Source organism: Aristolochia californica, unplaced genomic scaffold (genome assembly GCF_029961685.1).
Source record: "Aristolochia californica isolate CCGP_79_NKW_82.1479 unplaced genomic scaffold, dmAriCali1.0.hap1 SCAF_4, whole genome shotgun sequence".
NCBI lineage: Eukaryota > Viridiplantae > Streptophyta > Magnoliopsida > Piperales > Aristolochiaceae > Aristolochia > Aristolochia californica.
Genome location: NW_027182103.1, coordinates 6,381,983 through 6,405,215, shown reverse-complemented (window position 1 = coordinate 6,405,215; position 23,233 = coordinate 6,381,983). Strand labels below are relative to the sequence as shown.

Genomic DNA, 23,233 nt, shown 5'->3' with positions numbered 1-23,233 from the left:
GAGTTCGTGGCCTCGGGTATGAAGATTTTCGCCAACACAAAAGTTCCTCTTCGATGTATGATTCAACGTTCCCTTCGACCACGAAAGGTAGTCACCGAGAAGAGAAAAATTGAATCCCGCGACCAGAGTTCACGGGATTTTTTTGTTTCACTTGTCGCTCGTTGAAGTTGGTTGGATGAAGCTGGAGATCGCCTCTACTGGAACACAAACGAAGGATAGCTTCGATCCGACTGTAGAGGAATGTGAATCGCCGGACCAGAGTTCCGAACAACCCGCTTGACCGTTACTCTGCATTTTCCGTAACCAAAGCAGAAGAGATGATTCCGCTTCTTTCGCAAGGAGACCGTCGTCCAGCAGATACCGTGATCTTCCGTCGGAGACTCTGGAAGCTCGTCGGAATGATATTCAGCGATTTCCAACTTTCTGGGAGATTTTCTTCCATGTCTAGAAGAAAGATCTCTTATGTTTCTGCGCGGTGTTGCTTCGTCGCAATGTTGGAGGTGACGACAGCAGTCCTACCGGAGTTACGATGCCCGGTGGGTAGGTTCCACTCACCAGCCGTGGGAATGGTGACCGGGGGGGTTGGTTCTCTCACTCTCTAGTTCGCTCCTGCGCGCATGCTTGTGCAGAGGCTCATTTCGAAATGTCACATAAATGCGGCTCCTTTTTTTGAAAATGGTGAATTTCATTTTACCAAGTGCACATTTTGGAGCATCTCTAAAGCTGTTTTGACTGGTTAATTATATGAAATAAAATATTTACTCCTATTGTTGGCATTTCTCTCTTTTCTATTTCCATCAGCCAAAAAGGGAACTTTATTGCTGCCTCTATTTTAGCAAGTTTATTTTCCATTAAAAAAAACAAAAGTACAATCTGACCAGTGCATCAAGAGAATTTATTTATTTTTAAATAGTGCTGAGAAGGGTAATCGTCCCAAACAGTGAGAGATTGGAGGGTATTCAACAGTGTTCAGGTGAAAGTAACTCTAAGTTGTTAAATTCTAACAAGACCTACCTCAAGAAGGAGTTCCACCTTCCTTCCCTCAGCAATTTCAAATGCATATATTTTCATAATTGATGTAATTGCATAGGCCTGCATTAGAAAGAAAGAGAAAAATATAATCACAAATCTCAAGTATAAAGAGTCCAAAGTTTTCTAGTGCAGAGCCATAATAAATATTACATGGTGGTCCTTCAACAAAAGCAATAACAATAACACCAATTCAAGAAAATTAATACCAGTACCAACAACAACAAAAGCAACCAAGACCAAGTTGTAAGTGACACCCAGGGTAGCATGGATAACACTAACAGCTGCAACAACTGCAAACAGAAACCCAGGCACCCAGGAACTGCATGAACCAAGATCTGCCAATTCCATGGCCGATGTTCTGGCCAAGCAGGGAGCCTCCTTTCAACCCCTTGTTAGGGGTTAGCTCCCCTAAGTTTGTTTCTCTTTGTTCTCTCTCTTAATAAAATCACCTTTCATAAAATAAAAAAAAAAAGGGACTGCATGAGCAAACAATATTTGTTCTTTTAGAAAATGAGCGAATAATATATATGTGCTAATTGTTCCTAGTTGAGGACTAGCCTCCTTATTGTAATTTATTGCATTCCTCATTTCTTTAATGAGATTCCCCATAAGTTCATATAATACATATAAATGAAAAAGGAATAACAACTCTGAGTCCATAGCAGTTACATGCACCCACATTTTAATTTCATAACTATGTTCAAATTTAAAAGCTTAAATTTCAACTATTCTAATTCTATACATTTTTTTTGTCCAATACATTTTTTTTCTTTGAAAGAGGTGATTATGCATTAAAAGCCAAAAGAAAGAGGTGAGCCAGAGACAATGAGAGATTCAGGCCCACCCCCTCATTTGCAAGCTTATCAGGTAAACCATTTACAGATCCGATAACATGAGACCAGGAGCAAACTCTTCCAGAAGCCAACTTGTAAATCTCATCAAAACTCTGACAATGCCTAAATGGAGGCTTCCGTGACTTCGTACAACATCAGATGACCAACAAAGAGTCACCTTCGACCTCAAGGGAGCTGAGAAGATGCTCCTGTAGATCTTCAGACCCTGGACAACAGCTTGGACTTTCGCATTTGTTGAATCCTAATCCTCAATGGCTGAGCGAAGGAGAGCACAATAGTACACTCATAATTTCCAAAAACTCCCCCAAATCCATACTTTTTTTTTTTTTTTTTTTTTTTTGAAATGATGTTGATTTTTATTAAGAAAGGGAAACCTTCCCAAACAATGAGAAATTGCTGGGAAGTTCCAAATTTTGCCAATTTATCAGCCAAAGAGTTGGCAGATCTAGGAATGAGATTCAAATTACAATGAGTAGAAGATACAATGTCAGCAATACTATCAGTGATGGGCCAGTGGCGCCAAGGGAGGGGAAGCTATCTTTGGAACACCAACTATTAACCGTCTTCGAGTCACCTTCAATGATTAACTTGCCATGGAGACGATCCCTGAGATTTGGAGGCCAAACAGCAGAGCACTAACTTCAGCAGTATTAGAATCGGCAATGCCCACCGAACCAGCATAAGAAAGAATAGGGTCTCCATTGTGACCTCTAAACACACCACCTGCTCCAGCCGGCCCAGGACATCCAATAGCACTACCATCAAAATTCAGCGTTATGCAGTCGCAAGGGGGAGGATCCCAGATGACCATCATTGGAGTTCTGCTGGGGCCAGACATATGAGCGATCAAATTCCAATTTTCCCGAAGGGAAACCCCCGATAGAGTGAAAAAATCCTTCTTTGTATGAAGCCAGCTTGAGATGAGGCCAACGGCATGAGAAGCCGTGTTGTTCGGGGTGCTAGCTTTGGAGTCGAATCTCCGGTTGTTCCACTCAACCCAAATCCACCATGGAACATACACAAGACAAGCCGAAAGTATTAACTTGCCTAGCCGAGGAAGGAGAATCCCTTGAACCATCTCAAAGGTGCCAAAGAGGCCCTGATGTAGCCCCACTTGGAGCCCAATTTTCTGAAAAATCTTCATCCAAACTTGCCACGAAAATCCACAGTGTAAGAGGACATGCTGGATTGTCTCTTCACACTCACCGCAAAGGGGACAAGAAAGATCAAGAGCAGTGAATCCCCTTCTATGAAGGTTGTCTGAAGTAAAAATATGTTCTCTAATGGCCAACCACATGAAAATTTTGATTTTGCTTGGCACTGAGAGTTTCCAAGCCAGATTCCCCTTGCGCTCATGAATGTTGTAGTCTTGCTTTCTAATATGAGAGTAAGCCGAAGTGACAGTGAATCGGCCATTATTACTGGGCTTCCAAATCAGCTTATCAACTGAGTGCTCCCGGATAATAGTACTGCTGAGTCTGGTAAGGAGAGAGCAAAAAGCCAACAATTCCTCATCATTTAATCCTCGACGGAACGGGAGACTCCACGATTAATCACTCCATGAATCAGCCATAGAGCAAGAGAAGTCGTGTGCCACCCTATGCAGCCCCGGGAAGTCCTTCGAGAGGGATCGGGGGCCACACCATTCGTCCGACTAGAAGAGAAGGATCCTTCCATTGCCCTTGTGAAACAAGGTAGCATCTTTGAACACTGGAAAGAACTTGAAAATTGATTTCCATATAGGGGATAGGAGGCGAGCAGTGCCACCCTCTCTCCACCAGGCACCCGAAAACTGAAGTTAAAATTTCACCATATTCCTCCATTAACTGTTATGCTTGTTGCTGAAATTTCAAATCCATTTAAGCATAAGAGCTTTATTTATTTCTCTTGAAGGCTGGATGCCCAATCCTTCCCTATTATGAGGCATGTAAATATCCTTCCAACTAACCAAATGGTATCTAAAGGTGTCTTCTGAACCTCTTCATAGAATCGTCGACGGATAACATCAATTTTGGAGAAAACAGAGGCCGGACAATGCATGAATGATAACAGATAATTTGGCAGCCCAGCTAGACAAGACTTGAGGAGAGTGAGACGCCCCGCTGTTGATAAGAGTTTACCCCTCCAAGTGGCTAGCCTCTTTTCAAATTTCTCAATGAGGGGGGACCATAGTGACGTCGAAGGCCAAGAATCAAAAAGTGGGAGCCCAAGATATGTAACTGGCATATTTCCCACAGAGTCCGCCATATCCCAAAGCCCAACTGGATCAATGTGATAGCCAAGAAGAATGGTTTTTCCCCAGTTTATGTTCTGACAGGAAGCCAATTCAAATAACCCCAGCATGGCATGCAATTTTCTGATTTGATCCATAGTACCAACCTCGAAGCAAATAGTATCATCCGCAAACTCGAGAATCGAAATATCAAAGGTTGTGCAATCTGTCATGGGGAGAAGCCATCCCATGTTCTTGGCCGAGTAGATCAAAGAGGATAGATATTCTGCTACCACATTAAAGAGCAAGGGGGAGAGGGGGTCTCCCTGTCTGATTCCCCTGGTTCCCTTAAAATACCCACAAACTGTTCCGTTGAGAAGGACGAAGTAGTTGGCAGAAGAGATGCAGCTTTGGATCCAGAAGCATAATTTTTTCCCGAATCCCATCTTCCCTAGGAGGGTATCCAAAAACTTCCAATTAACTCTGTCAAATGCCTTTTCGAAGTCAAGCTTAAGGATGAATTTGGGGAGCTTGCGGACCTGGAAATGATGACTAAGTAAATGACATGTCATGGCTGAATCAAGATTGTTTTTTCCCTTAATAAAAGCACTCTAGCCATGGTGTTTGGCAATAGGGAGGACTGCCCCAAGTCGACTAGCAAGGAGGCGCGCAATCACCTTATATGCACTGGTGGTGAGACTGATTGGCCGGAAGTTGGATGAGAGCTCTACCCCATCTTTTTTAGGGATGAAGGCGATGAAAGAGGCTCCAATACTCCTATATCTGATGTCATGCTGATAAAAGGAGTGGACCATGCCGGAAATGTCGTCTCTGATGAAAATGTCGGCTCCAATCCATCTGGGCCCAAAGCACAATCCAGAGGAAAACCAAGGGCTGCAATTTTAATTTCCCGACTAGAGAAGGGAAGCTCAATGAGACTAGTTGCAGCTGATGGAATAACCTGGAGGTTAACCCTTTGGAAGAAGGGGCGGACTACCTGGTGATCAGAGTATAAATTTGCAAAAAAATTCACTAGTGAGTCGGAAATAAGGGCTCGGTCTGAGGTGGTCTCACAGTTGACGCTAAGCATGGCAATGCGGTTGGCCCTTCTTCGTGCAAAGGCGACTGCATAGAAGAATTTAGTATTAGCATCCCCATCGGAGAGTCATTTGAATCTTGCATGTTGCTTCCAGTACACAAACTCGCTGTGGGCGAAGGACTGCAATTGCCCTTGAAGGGCATACCTCTGAGAGACTTTTGGAGAAGAGAGACCTCTGACTTCCTCCTCAAAGTCGAGAGCGGCTATCTGAGCAAGGGCATTGGTTCTCACAGCCGAGGAAGAGGCCTTCTTTTCGGAGGCCCAAAACCGCAGCAACGGTTTCAACATCTTGAGTTTGATTGGGAAGGTCCACCCGCTCGGGCCAGCATTCTCCCAGAAGGATTGGAGAGATAGATCAAAAAAGGGGTTCGCCATCCAATTATTGTTGAATCTGAAAAGGGAGGGGGGGCAGCTACGAAAATGGGTATCAACCATAATCGGCCAATGATCAAAGACGACTCAATTGAGCACTTTGCCGGAGACATTGCTGTAGAGCTGAGGCCAATCATTGCTGGCTAAGAATCACTCCAGCTTTGAGAGGACAGGGGGCTGCCTGCCATTTGACCAAGTGAAGGTCTTCCCAGATAGGGTAACCCCTAATCCATACTACAGTAGGTTTCCTTTAGAGCAGCCATCAAAATAGAGTTTAATTGTTCCAATTTTCAAAGCCTTCCGTGCAACAGACAGAGAGGTAACCAACATGCTACAAATTTGTTCCCCAATTGCTTCTCATTTTCTCGTCCTATATATGATTGTTAATGTTGCTTTGAAACAAGTCTCTCTCTTTTCTTTTTCTTTTTTAATGATAAAATTGCAAGAATGATAATAGCAAAAAAGCTAAACTTAGTAGCAATGTTGTCAATAACCTCTTTTTAAAGAAGGAAAATATTGGGTGATCCGATTCGAGCCTCCTAAGTGTTTGTGTTTGTATGTGTGTGTGAGTTTGTACATTCTTTTAAACAGCTTAAGAAAATTAATGACACAACCATAGTGACTTATTCCCTTCAATTCCTTTGAAATGAAATCTTATCATATTTGAGCACTAAATCATCTAATGGTTCTGACTGACTAAAAGAAATTGTATATACACAAACTTAAAGAGATCTTACCTTGACAGAGTCATCATTTGAATGGGCTTCTGCAACATCACACAACTTTCCAGAGACGTACGAAGCTGAATATTTTCCATCAGCAGTTCCATATTCCCCAAGGACCCAGCAAATGACCTGTAATTGGATAATTTGGCTCAATTATTTGCCATTTTAACTTGAAGAAGTATTTGCCATTTTAACTACGTTACCCAAAATTACATTTTTTTAAAAGGATGCACTATTATTTCAGCAAAAGAAACCTAAAAAGGAGACCGAGAGTACTTGGAGAAACGAGAATGGCAACTTTGGCTCTCCAACAATTTTTAAATAAGATTCTACCTGCACAGGAAGTGATTCGCAAAATTAAGAAAGGAAATGCAGTATTCGTGAGATTGGATAATTCTACACAAAAGCAACAACAACTACATTCAAATGGGGACTCCATTATCTATAATCTAGACAAAAATAATTTTGCCAAAAAAAAACTATAATAAGGCTAAAAGTGAACAAACAGTAATTTTACATTTCTCAAAAAAAAAAAGAAAAAAAAAACAGAAACTTTCAAAGTTAGGCAAGCCAACTGCAGCATCCATTTGGGGCTTATGGAAGGAAAGAACCACTAGAACTATGTAAGATATATTTGGCTGTGAAGAGAAAACAGAAAATAATTCATTCACCAAACGCTCTTTCAGCAGCAACTTCCCTGATTTTCATCATCTCCTAGCATTGTGATTAGAGAAAATTTTAGAATGCTGACACCTTGGTTTGGATTTCAAGATAGAGAGTGCAGTAGAGGGTCAGCTTATATTGAATTCTGACAGTAGCTTTAAAGGACTTTTAGGACCAGCAGGATGAGGTGTCTGCCCATCGAAACTCAAGAAGGATATTTCCTGCTTAGTCTGCTTCGGGGTAGCAGATTCAACTGAAGCTGAAGTTAGAACCCTATTGAAAGGGTTAAAGCTTTCAAGGTTTCTTTCCCAGTCTAGAGAAAGCTAAGCGTGACCTGTCCTTTTTTTTTTTTGAAATAGGCAACCAGACAGTCTCCTCCTTGGCGCTTGTGTTGATACATTTATGAGATTGATGATATCTATTTTCAGTTTTAATGCCTTGGGTTCACATGCCAAGAACGCATGATATCTTAGTAGTCAATTTTCCCAAAAATAGAATAAAATAAAAAATCTTATGAAGTATATGCACGTAACAGCACTTACAAAGAAACTGTTCCTCAGGAATGAAAATGAAACCTCATCAAACTCATGGTAGGCAGCATGGAAATTACTGAACAAGACAACAGGAAAATAAACCTTCCACCAGACATTTAGATGCAAGGAGAGATCACTTTTTTGTGTCTTTTTTTGTTCATACTCTATTCAAATGCTATGAATATCAAACATATTAAGATAGAGAAGTAAATAAAACATATTGAAGAGAAGGTATGGAAGAAATGGGTGGAGACACCGCTGAGCTGCCCTCTCGAACAGTGGGTCTCGGTCAGAGGATTGCCAATTGAGCTATGGTCGGAAGAGGTGTTGAATCACGTTTTCAACTCCTTCGGGAATCCGATCAAATGGGCGGAAAATACGACGGAAAGATCTCGCCTGGATGTGGCAATGGCTTTCATGGTTCCGACCTCACAGTGGGTCGAACCTATCTTCCTGAAGATCATCACCGGCGAGGAGTTTGTTTGGATTGAAGTTTCTTTTGGGGAACTCTGTATTTTGAGCCCACCAAAGAGTCACCGGCGCTGAAAGGGATGCTATTTCTCTGAGTTTGAGGAACTGTCTGCATGCTGAATCAACCCTCTGTCAACAGCGCAGTGACTCAAACTCGGTCGAGTCAAATTCTCTTCCATGCTCCAACTCGGATTCAAATTCAATTTGAATTTCTTCGAGAGCACTTCGAGGTAAGCTCTTGCCACAACCCGAATACCGAGGTTGTCCCCTCGGTTTCAAATTTGAATCTTATTCTTCAAAAAGAAAAAAAGGTTTTAACATCAGTCCCCCCCATCAAATTCTCCTTTCCCAAACTCCAATGTTGAAGTTTCCCATCAATCCACCTCCTGTTTTTTGAAGTCCGTCAGAAGTTTCCCATCAATCCACCCCCTTTTTCCAAAGTCTGTCAGAAAATTCAATTTTTTCAAGTATCCCCTCTTCGTCCTGTCAACGATCTCCTGACAAACCGCCTTTTCCAGAAAAGTCCCTCCAGTTGTACCCCCAACCCCCTTCTCTCTTCTCAAGACACAATTGCACAGGATTCGAAATCTCTGTCAAACTGCCAGCTGCGTCTCGAGAAACAAATCGACAGAAAAATCCAGCAGATCATGGAGATTACTGTGCAAGCTCCTCTTCCCGAGGTCTACCCCCCTGACACACGCAATATCGAGGATACAATGGAGGATACCCAAGCAACATCTGGCCAACTACTATGACTGCTGACCTCAAACTTCAGTCATCCCTCTGGCATAATCCACCTCATTCATCTCACTGTACCCCTCCCACTCGTCAGGCCTCTTCTGAGGGGTCACATCACTTGGGGAATCACTCAGAGAGGAATGTGAATCCCATTGAGGGAATCAAAAATTTGATTTATGCCATCCCCCTAGATAACAAAATATTTTTGTCGAACAAGATACAGCTCCTCAAAGCATCGAAATGGAGACACCTCCCACCTCCCCTTCTCACCCTCACTTGGAAACCAAAGATCTTGACCATCACAATTCTGTATCTACTTTCGAAAACCCTGCTCCCATGCACTATACTTCTCCCCTTGTTCTAGCAACTTACCAAAGAAGAAGGCATCGACAGGAAAGTGATACTCTTCACGATGAAGCCAGTTCAGCTAGGACTCAGCCTCTTGAGATAAGTCACGGAACCTCCTCTCCCCCTCCAAATGAACAGTCATCCCGGCTCGTGGAGGAACTTCAAGTTGAATGTCAATCTCTTATCTCTTAGATTGAGGCACTAGACCTGGTGGAGGAACAGAGGCACTTAAATTCTGATGAAGTCTCACGCCGAAGCTCTTTAAACAATAAGCTAAATACTATCTTGCACCAAGAGAAGATCCGGTGGAAGTAACGCGCCAGGTTTAGATGGTTAAAGGAGGGAGATGCAAATACAAAGTTTTTTCATGCCATTGCCTCAGCAAAAAGGAGATCCAACCGAATTACCTCATTATGCATCAACAATGAGGTAACATTGTGTCGGACCTCAATTACTAACGAGTTGGTTCAGTTTTTTACAGGTTTATATTCAGAGGAGTGTACCAACAGGTCGAGGTTTCAGCACATCAATTTCTCCCGAATCACTACAGCAGCCGCCTCACTTCTTGAATCCCCTTTCTCGTCTAAAGAAATTGAGCAGGCAGTATTGGGCATGGAAAGCGACAGAGCCCCGGGTCCTGATGGATTTAATGGAGATTTTTTGAAAAAGTTTTGGCCCAAGATTAAGGAAAATATCAATGTTATGATCGGAGGCTTTTACAGAAATGGCATAACATTCCGCAGCATCGGTGCATCTTTTATCACTCTGGTCCCAAAGAAAACAATTGTGGAAAAACCAGAAGATTTCTGCCCTATCAGTTTGGTTTCGAGTGCATACAAAATTATTGCAAGACTCCTAGCGCACCATTTGAAGATTTTGCTTCCTCTTGTCATCCACAAAAGGCAGGGCGCTTTCCTCAAGGGAAGAGAAATTTTAGACTCCGCAATGGCTGTGCACGAGCTTATGGATCACTTCAAGCGTAACCAGGAGCCGAGAATTGCCCTCAAGATCGACCTCGAAAAAGCCTTTGACCGCGTTAACTGGACCCTGCTTGATGAAACAATGGAAAAAATGGGATTTGGAGAAAAATGGCGTTTTTGGATAAGAAGCTGTGTAGGCTCAGCAACCTACTCCCTGATCCTCAATGGTTCAGTATGCGGTTATTTTAAAGGTACGAGGGGGATAAGACAAGGTGACCCTATATCCCCACTTTTATTTAACATAGTAGCAGAATTTCTCTCAGCTATGTTCTATTCGGCGGTTGACCTTGGATGGCTCTCCCCAACCAGCTCTCAGCAGGCTTTCAATATACCGATTTTGCAATATGCAGATGATACCATAATATTTGGCACCGGTGATATGGATACTGCTAGGAGGATAAAAGCAGTATTAGGGCTCTTTGAAATTACCTCAGGTTAGAAAGTTAATTGGAGGAAGACCTCTCTCATAGGTTTTAATGTGAGCCCAAAAGACCTTGAAGAGATGGCAAATTTATTTGGATGCTCTACGGCTACGCTTCCAACGAAGTATCTTGGTCTTTCTCTATTTCATGGGCGTATTTCCCAAAGATTATGGATCCCAGTGGTGGAAAAGATTGAATCCAGGTTAGCCAATTGGAAGGGGCGTTTACTTAGTAAGGCAGGCAGACTAATTCTCCTTAAATCTTGTATTGTTGGCATTCCTAACTACACTTATGCCTTGCTCATCCTCAGTTTGCAAAGCCATAGATAAAATGAAAAGAAGATTCCTATGGAGAGGATCAAGTGACTCTTTCAAATATCATTTGGTCAAATGGAATGAAGTCTGCTTACCTAAAAGATTGGGAGGATTAGGGATTCGAAAATCAAAAGAAATGAATAAAGCCTTACTGCTTAAATGGATTTGGAAGTACAACACAAATTCCTCCAATTTTTGGAAGCATATGGTTCAAGTCAAGTTGGGCTGGAATATGCCATGGTGGATGGCTGGAGGAAATCGGAGAGGACTATCCTCAATATGGAGATCTATTTTTTTGCTTCTTCAGAATTTCTCATCAGCCTGTAGATTCTTTGTGGGTAATGGCAGATCTCTTAAATTCTGGGATGACTGGTGGACAGGACAGGCACCTTTACGGAACTCTTTCAGCACTCTTTTCCTTCTCTCCACAAACAAGGAAATTACAGTTACAGATGCTTTTGAGGGAGGGAATGTGAACCTACACCTCCGAAGGGTTTTATCAGACACGGAGGCCATGGAAGCCAGCAACCTTTTAGATGCTTTGACACATGTCAGAATTTGGCCTTCCAATGAAGACAAGCTCATTTGGTGGCTTGACAAAAGTGGGGAATTCTCAGTTGCTTCGGCATATGGATACATCAACGGTTGGGATCCGACGCAAAGGGAGCATGACATCAACTTCGTTTGGAAATTATGTGCCCCCCCAAGGTAAAAATTTTCATGTGGAGTGTTTGTCAAAGTAAAATTCTCATGGCTAATGTGCTCAGAAGAAGAGGTCACCCATTTATAGATCCACTATGCCCTTTCTGCCACAATGAAGATGAATCTACCAATCATACTCTTCTTCAGTGCCAATTCTCATGGACTGTGTGGACCTCTGTTTTAAGCAAATTGGAGATTCAATTTTGCATTGTTGTCGACTTGATAAGCTTTTGCAAGTTGATCTTGGGATATCCCCTTCCTAGCCTCGGCAAATTGATTATCTCAGCTTGTGTTAGTTTCATTCCATGGGGGCTTTGGAACGAACGGAATAGAAGGCGGTTTGATGCTAAAAGTGAATCTGAGGCTAGAGTTGTTGACAGAGTGACAGTGCAAATATCAACCTGGCTATTGACAAAAAAAAAAACCTCTCCTCTTTCAAAGGCACCGGCATTCGAGACAGTTGGAACAATTTGGCGAGGATGCACATTGGAGCCAAAATTCCAGTTATGCAGGAATGGACTCCTCCGGAAACTGGCCACCTAAAACTGAACTTTGATGGATCTTCTCTTGGCAATCCCGGGATCGCGGGATTTGGGGGCGTCATTTCAGACTCATCTGGGAATCAATGTTTTTCTTATGCTGGTCCTTTAGGCATATCCGACTCAACGTCGGCTGAGTTACATGGCCTTCTTAATGGATTGCGGGTGTTCAAAGACAAATGTAGTAGGCCTATTCACATTGAAGGGGATTCCAAGGTGGTGATTGGTTGGTGCCAGCGCAATACTTCTCCCCCGTGGAGGCACTGGGACGTATTCCAGAAGATTTTGGATATTGTATCTTCTTTTTCTTGTATTTGGTCTCACATTCCGAGATCTGCAAATTCGATAGCAGATGTGCTTGCCAAGGAGGGAGCTTTCCTGCAATCTCTCGTTGTAAGGGATTTGCTCCCTCCGCCTTTATATTTTTTCTTTTTCTTTTCTTTTAATAAAAATACATCTTCATAAAAAAATAAAAAATAAAAACAAATGATGAATTTGGCGCACCTCATGGGAGTTGTTTATAAGGGTCAACTGCCTAGGGACAGCACCGCTACGGGAGTACAAAAAAAAGGTAACAAATGATTTTGATATCCTGGAATGTTAGAGGAATTGGTGTTGTCTGGAAGCGCACTTTGATTTCTAGTTTCTTCTCCCAGTATAAGCTCTCAATTGTGATTCTCCAATAGATGAAATGTCAGGAGATGACAGACGCCATTGCCAGGGAGTTGTGGGCATGCCCTTCAATTAAGTGGGTGGTTGCCAATGCCATTGGTCACTCCGGTGGCATTCTTGTTGCCTGGGATTCTACTATTTTGGATGCCATCAATGTTACTGAGGGCGTTTTCTCTCTGGGAATCCAGTTCCAGGATCACTCCTCTAGCAGTATATGGTGTGTAGGTGGAGTCTATGACCTGACAAGATACCGTGAGAGAAGATCCTTCTAAGATGAGCTTGTGGAGCTTTATCAGTTGTGGAATCTCCCTTGGCTATTTGCGGGAGATTTTAACGCTATTCGTTTCTACAACGAGAAGAAGCCTTCGTCAAACTGCATGTTTGCCTTAATGTGGGGCTTTTCGGATTTCATTGGCAGGTGTAGTCTTGACGAGATATCTCTCTCCGGGAAAAGTTATACCTGGTCTAACGGCCAGCAACAGCCTATCCTCTCAAAACTGGACCGGTTTTTGGCCTACCTAGACTGGCTACAACTTTTGGTAACATCTTTGGTAGGGTGCTTAATAAGATGGGTTCTGACTATTGGCCTATCATGCTTTCCACCTCCTTCGAGAAATGGGGGCCTACCTCGTTCCGTTTTGAAAACTCATGGCTCTCTGAACAAAATTTTGAATCTCTAATTAATGGTTGGTGGGGTGAAGGTTCAAGCTTTGGTAGAAAGGTGTGGGCTTTTCCTCTAAAATTGCGATTTTTAAAGGAAAAACTTAAGGAATGGGCCACAAGTCAGCGTGCCTCTTTGGCTTTCGTGAAGGCTTCTCTCTCAGATTGTTGATCTAGACCTGGTGGAGGAACAAAGGTACTTTATTCCCTGCTGAGTTCTCTTCCCGAATTTCCCTGAACTCTGATTTAAATAAAATTTTGCATCAAGAGAGGATTCGATGTAAGCAAAGAGCCAGATTTAAATGGTTGAAGGAAGGCGATGCAAATACAAAAAATTTCCATGTCGTCGCATCGGCAAGGATGTCCAACCGAATTACCTCACTATGTATTAATAATAAGGTAACATCATGTCGGTCCTCGATAACTAATGTGTTGATTCAGTTTTTCACAAATCTATATCCGGATGAATGTTCAAATACATCAGTTTCTTCAGTCTCTCCCCAACGGCCTCCTCCCTATTTGAGCTCCTTTTCTCTGCTACTGAAATCGAGCGTGCCGTATTAGGAATGGAAAGTGATAGGGCCCCTGACACAGATGGTTTTAATGAGGATTTTCTAAACAAAAATAGACCACGGCTCAAGGAGGATATTTTTGCTATGCTACATGGTTTTTTTAAGAATGGTATCACCTTTCACATCATTGGGGTGTCTTTCATCACTCTGGTTCCGAAGAAGGCCAATGTTGAAAAGCTAGAAGACTTCCAGCCTATCAGCATGGTAACTAGTGCATACAAAGTCATAGCTAGAATTCTGGCCCATCGGCCAAAAGCCCTTCTCCCGATCGTCATCCACTGCAGGCAAGGTGCTTTTCTCAAGGGGAGAGAAATTCTTGATTCCACAATGGCAGTCCATGAACTCATTGATCACTTCAGTCATAGCAAAGATCCAAGAATTGCCCTCAAGCTTGATCTGGAAAAGGCTTTTAATCGAGTAAATTGGATTCTTCTAGATGAGCTTATGGAGAAAATGGGATTCGGCGCAAAATGGATATTCTGGATTAGGAGTTGCGTGGGTTCAGCTTCCTACTCTCTCATCCTTAATGGTTTTGTAAGTGGATATTTCAAAGGGACAACGGGGATCAAACAGGAAGACCCGCTCTCTCTGCTCTTTTCAACATTATTGCGGAATTCCTCTCCTCTTATGTTTTACTCGACTGTGAATCTTGGGTGCTCACAAGCGTTTAATATCCCCATTCTTCAATATGCGGATGATACCATCATTTTTGGGATTGGTAATATGGAAGGCGTTAGAAGGATCAAAGCAATCCTGGAACTATTTGAACTAGCCTCGGGGCGGAAAGTTAATTGGGGGAAAACTTCCTTCATGGGTTTCAATGTATACCCCGTGTTACTAGAAGAGCAGGCGAACATCTTTGGATGTAAAACCTCTAGCATCCCATCAACTTACCTTGGTCTACCCCTCTTCAATGGCTGCATAAACCAAAGTCTATGGAATCCTGTGATGGAAAAATTGGAGACCTGTCTGGCAACCTGGAAGGGCCAATTTCTAAGCGAAGTAGGTAGACTCATTCTCCTGAAGTCTTGTATTGCAGGCATCCCAAATTATGCTTTGTCCTTTATGCCTTGCCCCGCCTCGATTTGTAATGCCATGGATAAGTTAAATAGAAGATTTCTATGGAGAGGATTGAGTGATACTTGTAGTACCATTTGGTCAAATGGGAGGAAGTCTGCCTGCCAAAAAATATGGGAGGTTTAGGGATTCGGAAATCAAAGGATATGAACCAAGCTATGCTCTTAAAATGAATTTGGAAGTTCAACACTATTTCTTCTAATCTTTGGAAGGAAATGGTATTTGTTATGTTTGGTTTTCCTTCTCCTTGGTGGACTTTAGGAGGCAATCAGAGATGTCAATCTCCAATTTGGAGATCATTATATCTACTTATTTCCAAATTTTCGTCAGCCATCAGATTTTATGTTGGTAAGAACAAATCTCTAATGTTTTGGGAGGATAGGACAGGAGCCTTTACAGTCAGCATTCAAGAACCTTTTCCTCCTATCTTTTAGAAGGGAGATATCGGTTGCATATGTTTTGAGGGAGATGGTTTGAGCTTGCACCCTAGAAGGGGTCTCTCTGATACTGAGGCTTTGGAGGCAAGTAGGTTGATGGAATCTATGCAATCCTTCAGATTGAGCCTTTAGCTGCTAACAAGATGATTTAGTGGCCTAATAAAAGCAGAATTTTCTTTGTCATCTGCTTACAGTTTTATCAATGGTTGGCATTCAAATCAAAGGGATCATGAGATTTTCTTTTCATGGCGTCTTTACGCCCCGCCAAAGATAAAAAATTCATATGGAGTGCCTGCCAAGGAAAGATACTCATGGCAGACGTGCTCAAAAGAAGAGGACACCCAGCTATTGATCCTCTCTCCCGTCTTTGCAACTCTGAGGTCGAAACAATAAATCACATCTTGCTTCAATGCTCTTTCTTGTGGAATGTGTAGACTTCCATCCTCAGTAAAACTAGGTTGCAATTTTGTATGCCAGCTGATTTGATTTCTTTTAGTAAGATGCTCATTGGTACTCCCCATCCTGAGCTTGGAAAGCTTATGATATCCACTTGCATTGGTTTCATTCCTGGGGGCTTTGGAATGAGCGTAACCGCAAGCGTTTTGATGCTAGAAGTGATTCTGCGGTAAGGGTCATTGATCGTGTGTCGGGCCAGATCTTAGCATGCCTCCTTACAAAGAAGCCTTTCTCCTCCTTTGCTGGTTCATTTATCTACAATAATTGGAGCAATATTTTTTTAAGAGTGTATATTGATAGAAAAAGGAAAACGTACAAACAAACCTAGGTCTGGGGGCCTACCTCCACAACAAGGTGTTGGAGTGAAATCCCCGCTTTGGTCTGGGTGTCTGCCAAGTGATTAGCAGAGCGGGGAATGTGTTTCCAGTTCTAGTTTAAAAGAGAAAATAAATTACATAATTCCAAAAACACATCCCAATGACGCCACGGGGGCCTGATGGAATTTGTGCACCAGCTGATGACCACCTTTGAGTCGCCTTCAATGCAAAGAGGACCCGAGAGGTGACTTGAGACGATTTTGATACCTAATAGACCAGAAAGTTCCGATGTTGTAGAGTCAGAGTTGCCAAGGGGGCCTGCATAGGAGAATGGGAGGTCACCATTTGCATTGTGGATAACACCACAGAAACCCACGAGTCCCGGGCAACTGAGAGCACTATGATACACTCCGATAACCAGAATAAAGAGTTTCAAGCCAAAAAGAAATAAATCACGAACTTTCGATGCTGAAATCAAAATAAATAACCTCCTCGAATAGACGGTGATACCTCGATAGCTCGGCAAACCCAACCTCGCGCAGACGATAACCTTCTGATCACACCAAACTACTCCGATAAGCTATAACCTCAAAAACAGAAACTCCGAAATCAAAATCCCAATCGAACTCCACTAAAATCAGCAAGATAACCACTGGTATTCAAGAGACCAGGACTCTCCCTGAGCACAACTCTGTAGACGAAATGACGCCCCTTCCTCTCCTCGGCTCCCCCCAAATTCCCTCCCGAAACCACTTAGCCTTCTCAAATTCCCAAAATGCCCCCGACCCATTAATCACCCTCTAATTATCCTTCTGTTTACAACTTCTAGAGTAGGTAATACTAATGTGGGGTCTAGAGTAGGTAAACTTTCACCTTGTCCTCAAGGTGAAAAGCAGGAAATTGGAGCCTCATTGCCTCAAAATCCTCCCAAGTGGCTTCAAACTCGGGTAGGTCCTTCCATTGCACCAAAACCTCCATCCGTTGCTGCCCATTTTTGTCCACTCTGTGTATATTCAAAATTGTAGCAGGTTCAACCAACATCTCTAATTCAGCATTCAATTGTGGAGGAAGAAGCGAAGATGAATGTGATATTCCTTTTACTCGACGAAGTTGGGAGACACAAAACACCGGATGCACGGAGGACTCTGGTGGAAGCTGCAGTTTGTAAGCAACGCTTCCAACACGTGACACCACCTCAAAAGGTCCATAAAAATGGGCCGCCAACTTCTCACTGCTCCGAGTGGCCAAGGAACGTTGGCGATAGGGTCTGAGTTTTACAAACACGTGATCTCCCACCTGAAACTCTTCATCCCTCCTTTTAAGATCAGTCGTGGCCTTCATTCGCTGCTGAGCCTGTAGTAATTGCATCTTCAAATCATCGAGATACGCATCCCGTTCCTCTAAAATCTGCTCGACTTCAGAAACTATAGTTGTCTCGGACTTGTGCAATAATGACGGAGGGTCACGTCCGTATAAGACTCGGAATGGAGTGGTACCCATAGAAGAATGGAAGTTGGTGTTATACCAATATTCCGCCCATGACAACCATTTCGCCCAAGTTTTTGGTCTATCAGAAGCAAAACATCGAAGATAGGTCTCCAAACACCTGTTAACCACTTCAGATTGACCATATGTTTGAGGGTGGTAGGCGGTGTTGTGCCGCAAATCAGTCCCTTGAAGATGAAAGAGTTCCTTCTAGAAATGACTCATAAACACCTTGTCCCGATCCGAAATAATAGACTTGGGCACCCCACGCAATCGAACCACCTGTCTCACAAATAAATCAGCCACAGTTTTGGCTGTAAATAGGTGTCGCAGCACCAAAAAGTGAGCATACTTGCTCAACCTATCCACCACCACCATAATAGTATCCACGCCCTCTAACTTGGGCAACCCTTCAATAAAGTCTATGGTCAAATCCTCCCAAACCCTCTCAGGTAAATCAATAGGCTAAAGAAGACCAAGTGGGGACCTTGCCAAGTGTTTGTTCGTTTGGTAGATCTCACAATTTTGCACGAATTATGTCACTTTTTTCTTCATACCCGGCCAATATAAGTCCGTAGCCATTCTTCTATAGGTTTTAACCTCTCCCGAATGGCCCCCAATCGGTGTGCAGTGGTATTCACGCAATAATGTTGGAATTAAAGAGGAAGTCGCAAACAAAACCAACCTGCCATTGTAAAAGAGCTGCCCATGGTCAACTTGAATCCCAACAACCTTGTCACTAGCTGCCAATCGGGTAATAACTTGTTGTAAGAATGAGTCATCTGCCACTTCTTGTTGTAACACATCCATATCCAGCCATTGCACCCCAAAAACTACAGCTATATTCATCATGTCCGGTTTGCGAGAGAGTGCATCCGCCACTTGATTACTTGCCCCCGGACGGTATTGAATGTCAAAGTCATAGCCCATCAATTTCACCAACCAGCGCTGGTATTCCACACTTACAAGATGTTGTTCCAGCAAGAATTTTAAATTTTGCTGGTCAGTTCACACCAAAAACCTCCTGCCCAGCAGGTACAGACGCCATTTCTGAATGGCCAACACAATGGTCTTGAGCTCTTTTTCATAAACAGACGTCAATTTGGCTCGTTCGCTCAATACTTGGCTAAAAAATGCAATCGTCCAATGCTCTTGCAGTAGAACAGCCCCTAGCCCATATCCAGAAGCATCGGTCTCCACCACAAACAGTTTCGAAAAATCGGGTAGAGCCAAAACTGGTACCTTAGTCATGGCTTCCTTCAAACGCTCAAATGCCCCGATGGCTTCATCCGACCACCCAAACCTATCTTTTTTTAATTGATCAGTCTAGGGTCGCGCAATATCTCCATAACCCGAAACAAATTTCCAATAGTATCCTGTAAGACCAAAGAAACCCCGTAGGTCCCTAAGTGTGGTCGGTGTGGGCCAATCAAGCATAGCCTGGATTTTACTTGGATCAACTGACACCCCTTCTCTAGAAATGATATGTCCCAAGTATTCTATATGTTCTCTTCCAAAAAAACATTTTGCAGAATTAGTATACAACCTGTGTTCTCTTAACTTCACCAAAACGACAATTAAATGATCACAGTGAGCATTCCAACTTGGACTATATATCAAAATATCATCGAAGAATAACAATACAAATCGCCGGAGAAAGGGTTTGAATACCTCATTCATAAGGGATTGAAATGTAGTCGGTGCATTGGTAAGTCCAAAAGGCATGACCAAGAATTCGTAGTGGCCTTCATGAGTCCGGAAAGCTGTCTTGTGCACATCAGCTGCTTTCATTCGGATTTGGTGGTATCCCGACTTCAAGTCCAGCTTCGAAAAAACTTGGGCTCCTTGAAGCTCATCTAACAACTCATCGATCACTGGAATGGGAAACTTATCCGGAATAGTCTCCTTGTTAAGGGCTTGATAATCCACACAAAATCTCCAGCTTCTATCTTTCTTCTTGACTAATAGCACGGGGCTTGAAAAAGGGCTAGTGCTAGGCTGTATGATTCCAGCAGCCAATATTTCTCCCACCAACCTTTCTATTTCATCTTTTTTTATTTGGGGGTACTAATATGGGCGAACACTCACCGGTGAAGCTCCCTCCTTCAAAGTTATAGCATGCTCCTTTGCCCTTTGTGGTGGTAACTCTTGGGGCATGGCAAAAACATCCCCGAACTCTATCAAAACTTTCTTCACCATTGTTGTCGTCTTCTCCCTCGGTGGTGATGCTGCCACTGTGGTACTGCCCAACTCTACAAGAACCCCATGTCCCTCATGCTTGATAGTTCGCATCATCGCCTTAAGTGAAACCAAAGTTTTGTGCAAGGAGGGATCTCCCTATAACACCACCTTCTCATTACCCAATCTGAACTTCATAACATGTGTTCTCCAGTTCGTATATGTGCCTCCCAAGGTTTCCAACCATTGTACCCCTTAAATCACATCGATGCTTCCCAATTCCAAAGGCAAAAAATCCTCCACTATTTCTATTCTTGAAGAGTTAATCGAACCCCCTTACAAATTCCTTCCCTAGGCAGTGCCGCACCTGTACCCAATTGAACGCCATACTTTGTTGTTGGAGATAAAGGTAAGTGCAGTTTCTTGACCACTGTGGTGGAAATAAAATTATGGGTTGCTCCTCCATCAATATGTACGACGATTGGTTGTTCTCTGATACTTCCCGCAATCTTGATAGTCTACGGAAGTGTTAATCCCACTACCGAATTCAACGACACCTCCACTATTTGAGCAACAGCGCTAACCTCGTCCTCCTACTGTTCACACTGGCCATCGTCACTATCCTCCATAATTTCTTCTTCTTCCAGTTCTTGTAAAATCAGCACTTGTAGGTCCTTGTTTTTACATTTATGCCCAGCTGAGAATTTTCATCACAACGGTAGCACAAACCCTGCTCTCTCCGGTATTGGATTTCAGCTTCCGTGAGTTTCCTGAATGGCGTCCTCTTCTCCACCCCATGTTTCGTCAATTCTGCCATGGACGTGGTCCTCCCATTACCCCGAACTATGGTTCCCGCTGGTTTTGGAGTACCCAAACCGAGTCTGCTTAATAACTTTATTTTTTTCTTCCAACTTTTGGGCCAACTCCATGGTCCGTCCCAACCCATTTGGCTCCAACACCCTCACCTCGGCCCGAATTTCGAGCTTAAGCCCATTAACAAAGTTGGACTCCAATACCTTTTATGGAATGTCTTCCAATGTGGACGCCAAATCCTCAAATCGCCTTCTGTAATCTCTCATGGTGGTCTCCTGCTTCAACGCCAGAAATTTCTCATAAGGAGAGCCGTCTTCGGAACTTTGGAACCGTTTTAGCAATAAGGACTGAAATTCTTCCCAATTCATGATCTTTCTCCTGTTATTTTCATACTTGAACCATTTTAATGACTCCCCTTCCAGACATACTACTGCGGCTTCTAGTTTTTCACCGTGAGATACCCGGTTCAGCGAGAAATAGCGTTCAGCTCTGTAAATTCAGTCATCTGGGTCTTCTCCCTCAAAAATTGGCAACTCTAACTTTCTGGGTCGCACTTCATATCGGCTCTGCCTATTCCGATCAGCCTCGCAACTATCTCTTCCATGTCTGATACCTCTCTAGATCGAGTTATCATCCACTGCCGAGTCCAGCCCCTGTCTGTCTCAACGTCCTACTCTGCGCATTCAGATTTCGGTTGAGCTCCTCTTGGGTACGCAGGAGTTGCTCAACACGCCCTATCAACGTCATCAACCCTTGTTCCATGGCTGGAATCTTCCGGACTTTTTCATCAAGCTCACCTCCTCCCTTACTGCGCTAACAATTCCTTCCACCGAATCCACCCTCGACTCCATTCTTGTAGTAGCCATAAGGAGTTTTTTTTTTTTTTACACTTCTTCTTCTCCAATCATCGAAGTTGAAACTCCCCTCGACTCCCGACAGACGACGCTTCCGATATCCTTATTGCCGAAATCATAACAGAACCCACCTTCTTCGAGTAGACGACGTCCTCGGCGGCCCACTCTAGCGACACTGGCCCGGCCCACTTTTTGGGTCTACCAGTAATTTTAATCCGGCCTCTAGGTCGCCCCCTCTAAGTCGCCCCCTCCAGGATTCGAACCCACAACGTGGTGCCTACTTTGATACCAAATGATACACCCCGATAACCAGAATAAAGAGTTTCAAACCAAAAAGAAATAAATCACGAACCTTCGCTGCAGAAATCAAAATAAATAACCTCCTCGAATAGACGGTGATTCCTCGATAGCTCGGCAAACCCAACCTTGTGCAGACGATAAACTTTCGATCACGCCAAACTACTCCGATAAGCTATAACCTCAAAAACAGAAACTCCGAAATCGAAATCCCAATCGAACTCCACTAAAATCAGCAAGATAACCACTGGTATTCGAGAGACCAGGACTCTCCCTGAGCACAACTCTGTAGACGAAACGACGCCCCTTCCTCTCCCTCGTCTCCCCCCTAAATTCCCTTCCGACACCACTTAGCCTTCTCAAATTCCCAAAATGCCCCCGACCCATTAATCACCCTCTAATTATCCTTTTGTTTACTCCTTCTAGAATAGGTAATACTAATGTGGGGTCTATCACACTACCATCAAAATTAAACTTAAAGTGGCCGATCAGAGGCATGGTCCAAATGGCCATAATCGGGGGGCGAGAGGGCTAGGAGAGACCAGCGATTATCTACCAATTTCCCCAAAAGTTGGTGTCACTGAAACTTCTAAATTCTTTTCTGTTGAGGAGCTAAGTAGTTATTTGGCCAAAGATTTGTTCTGTCAGAACCTCAATAGGGGAAGATTTGAATTTGAATTTCCTCCTATTACGTTCTTTCCAAAGAGCCCAAATGATATGACCAATAAAGCATGATATAATCATTTTTTCCTGACTTTGGAAGTCTAGACTTAATGATTGAGAGGATAGTATCTGGTAAATTAGCTGCAGCACAATATTGGAAACCAAATTTATTTAGAAGGGAGGTCCAAACCGAATGGGCAAACTGACAAGAGGAGAATGTTGTTGGTAGTTTCTGGGGCGTCCTTACAGAAAGGGTAGAGTAGGTCCTGGATGTGGGTACCCCATCGGATTAAGGAGTCCAAGGTTAGGATTTTATTCCTGCAAGCAGTCCAGATGAAGAATTTAGCACATGGAGTGGTAAGGAGGCCCCAAGCATAGGCCGCAAGGTGCTTTGGGTAGGCCGAGGAATTGTTGCATAGGAACTGGTAGGCAGAGGTTGTGGAAAAAGACCCTTTGGACATGGAGTCCAAATAAAAGAGTCATATGAGTTATTGGGTTTTCTGACCGGGAAGCTATCAAGGAGCTTGGAGGCAAGAAGGGCTTCAGGATCAGAGAGACGCCTTCTAAGGTTTAAGTTCCAATCCCCACTATCGGACCAAATGTCAGAGATAAAGGCCTCAGTGTTACCCAAAAAGGCAGAGATTGCTTCGAAGATATTTATGAGGCAGGATTGGCTAGTCCACCAATCATTCCAGAATTTTGTTGAAGCACCATTTCCAATGTAGCACTTTACTGCTCTTTTGAATTA

The 23,233-nt window shown here is 43.2% G+C and overlaps 1 protein-coding gene across 1 annotated transcript in view; it reads right to left on the bottom strand.

Annotated features, from left to right (window-relative positions):
- The window catches only part of LOC137963569 (AP-4 complex subunit epsilon-like), a 71,109-nt gene that overhangs the window by 32,329 nt on the left and 15,547 nt on the right, over positions 1–23,233 (bottom strand). The window contains exons 7-9 of the mRNA XM_068810698.1: positions 6,571–6,627; positions 6,307–6,423; positions 1,015–1,092 (exon numbers count right to left, since the gene is read on the bottom strand). Coding sequence (XP_068666799.1) covers positions 1,015–1,092; positions 6,307–6,423; positions 6,571–6,627 — 252 coding nt within the window. The remainder of the gene's footprint in view (positions 1–1,014; positions 1,093–6,306; positions 6,424–6,570; positions 6,628–23,233) is intronic.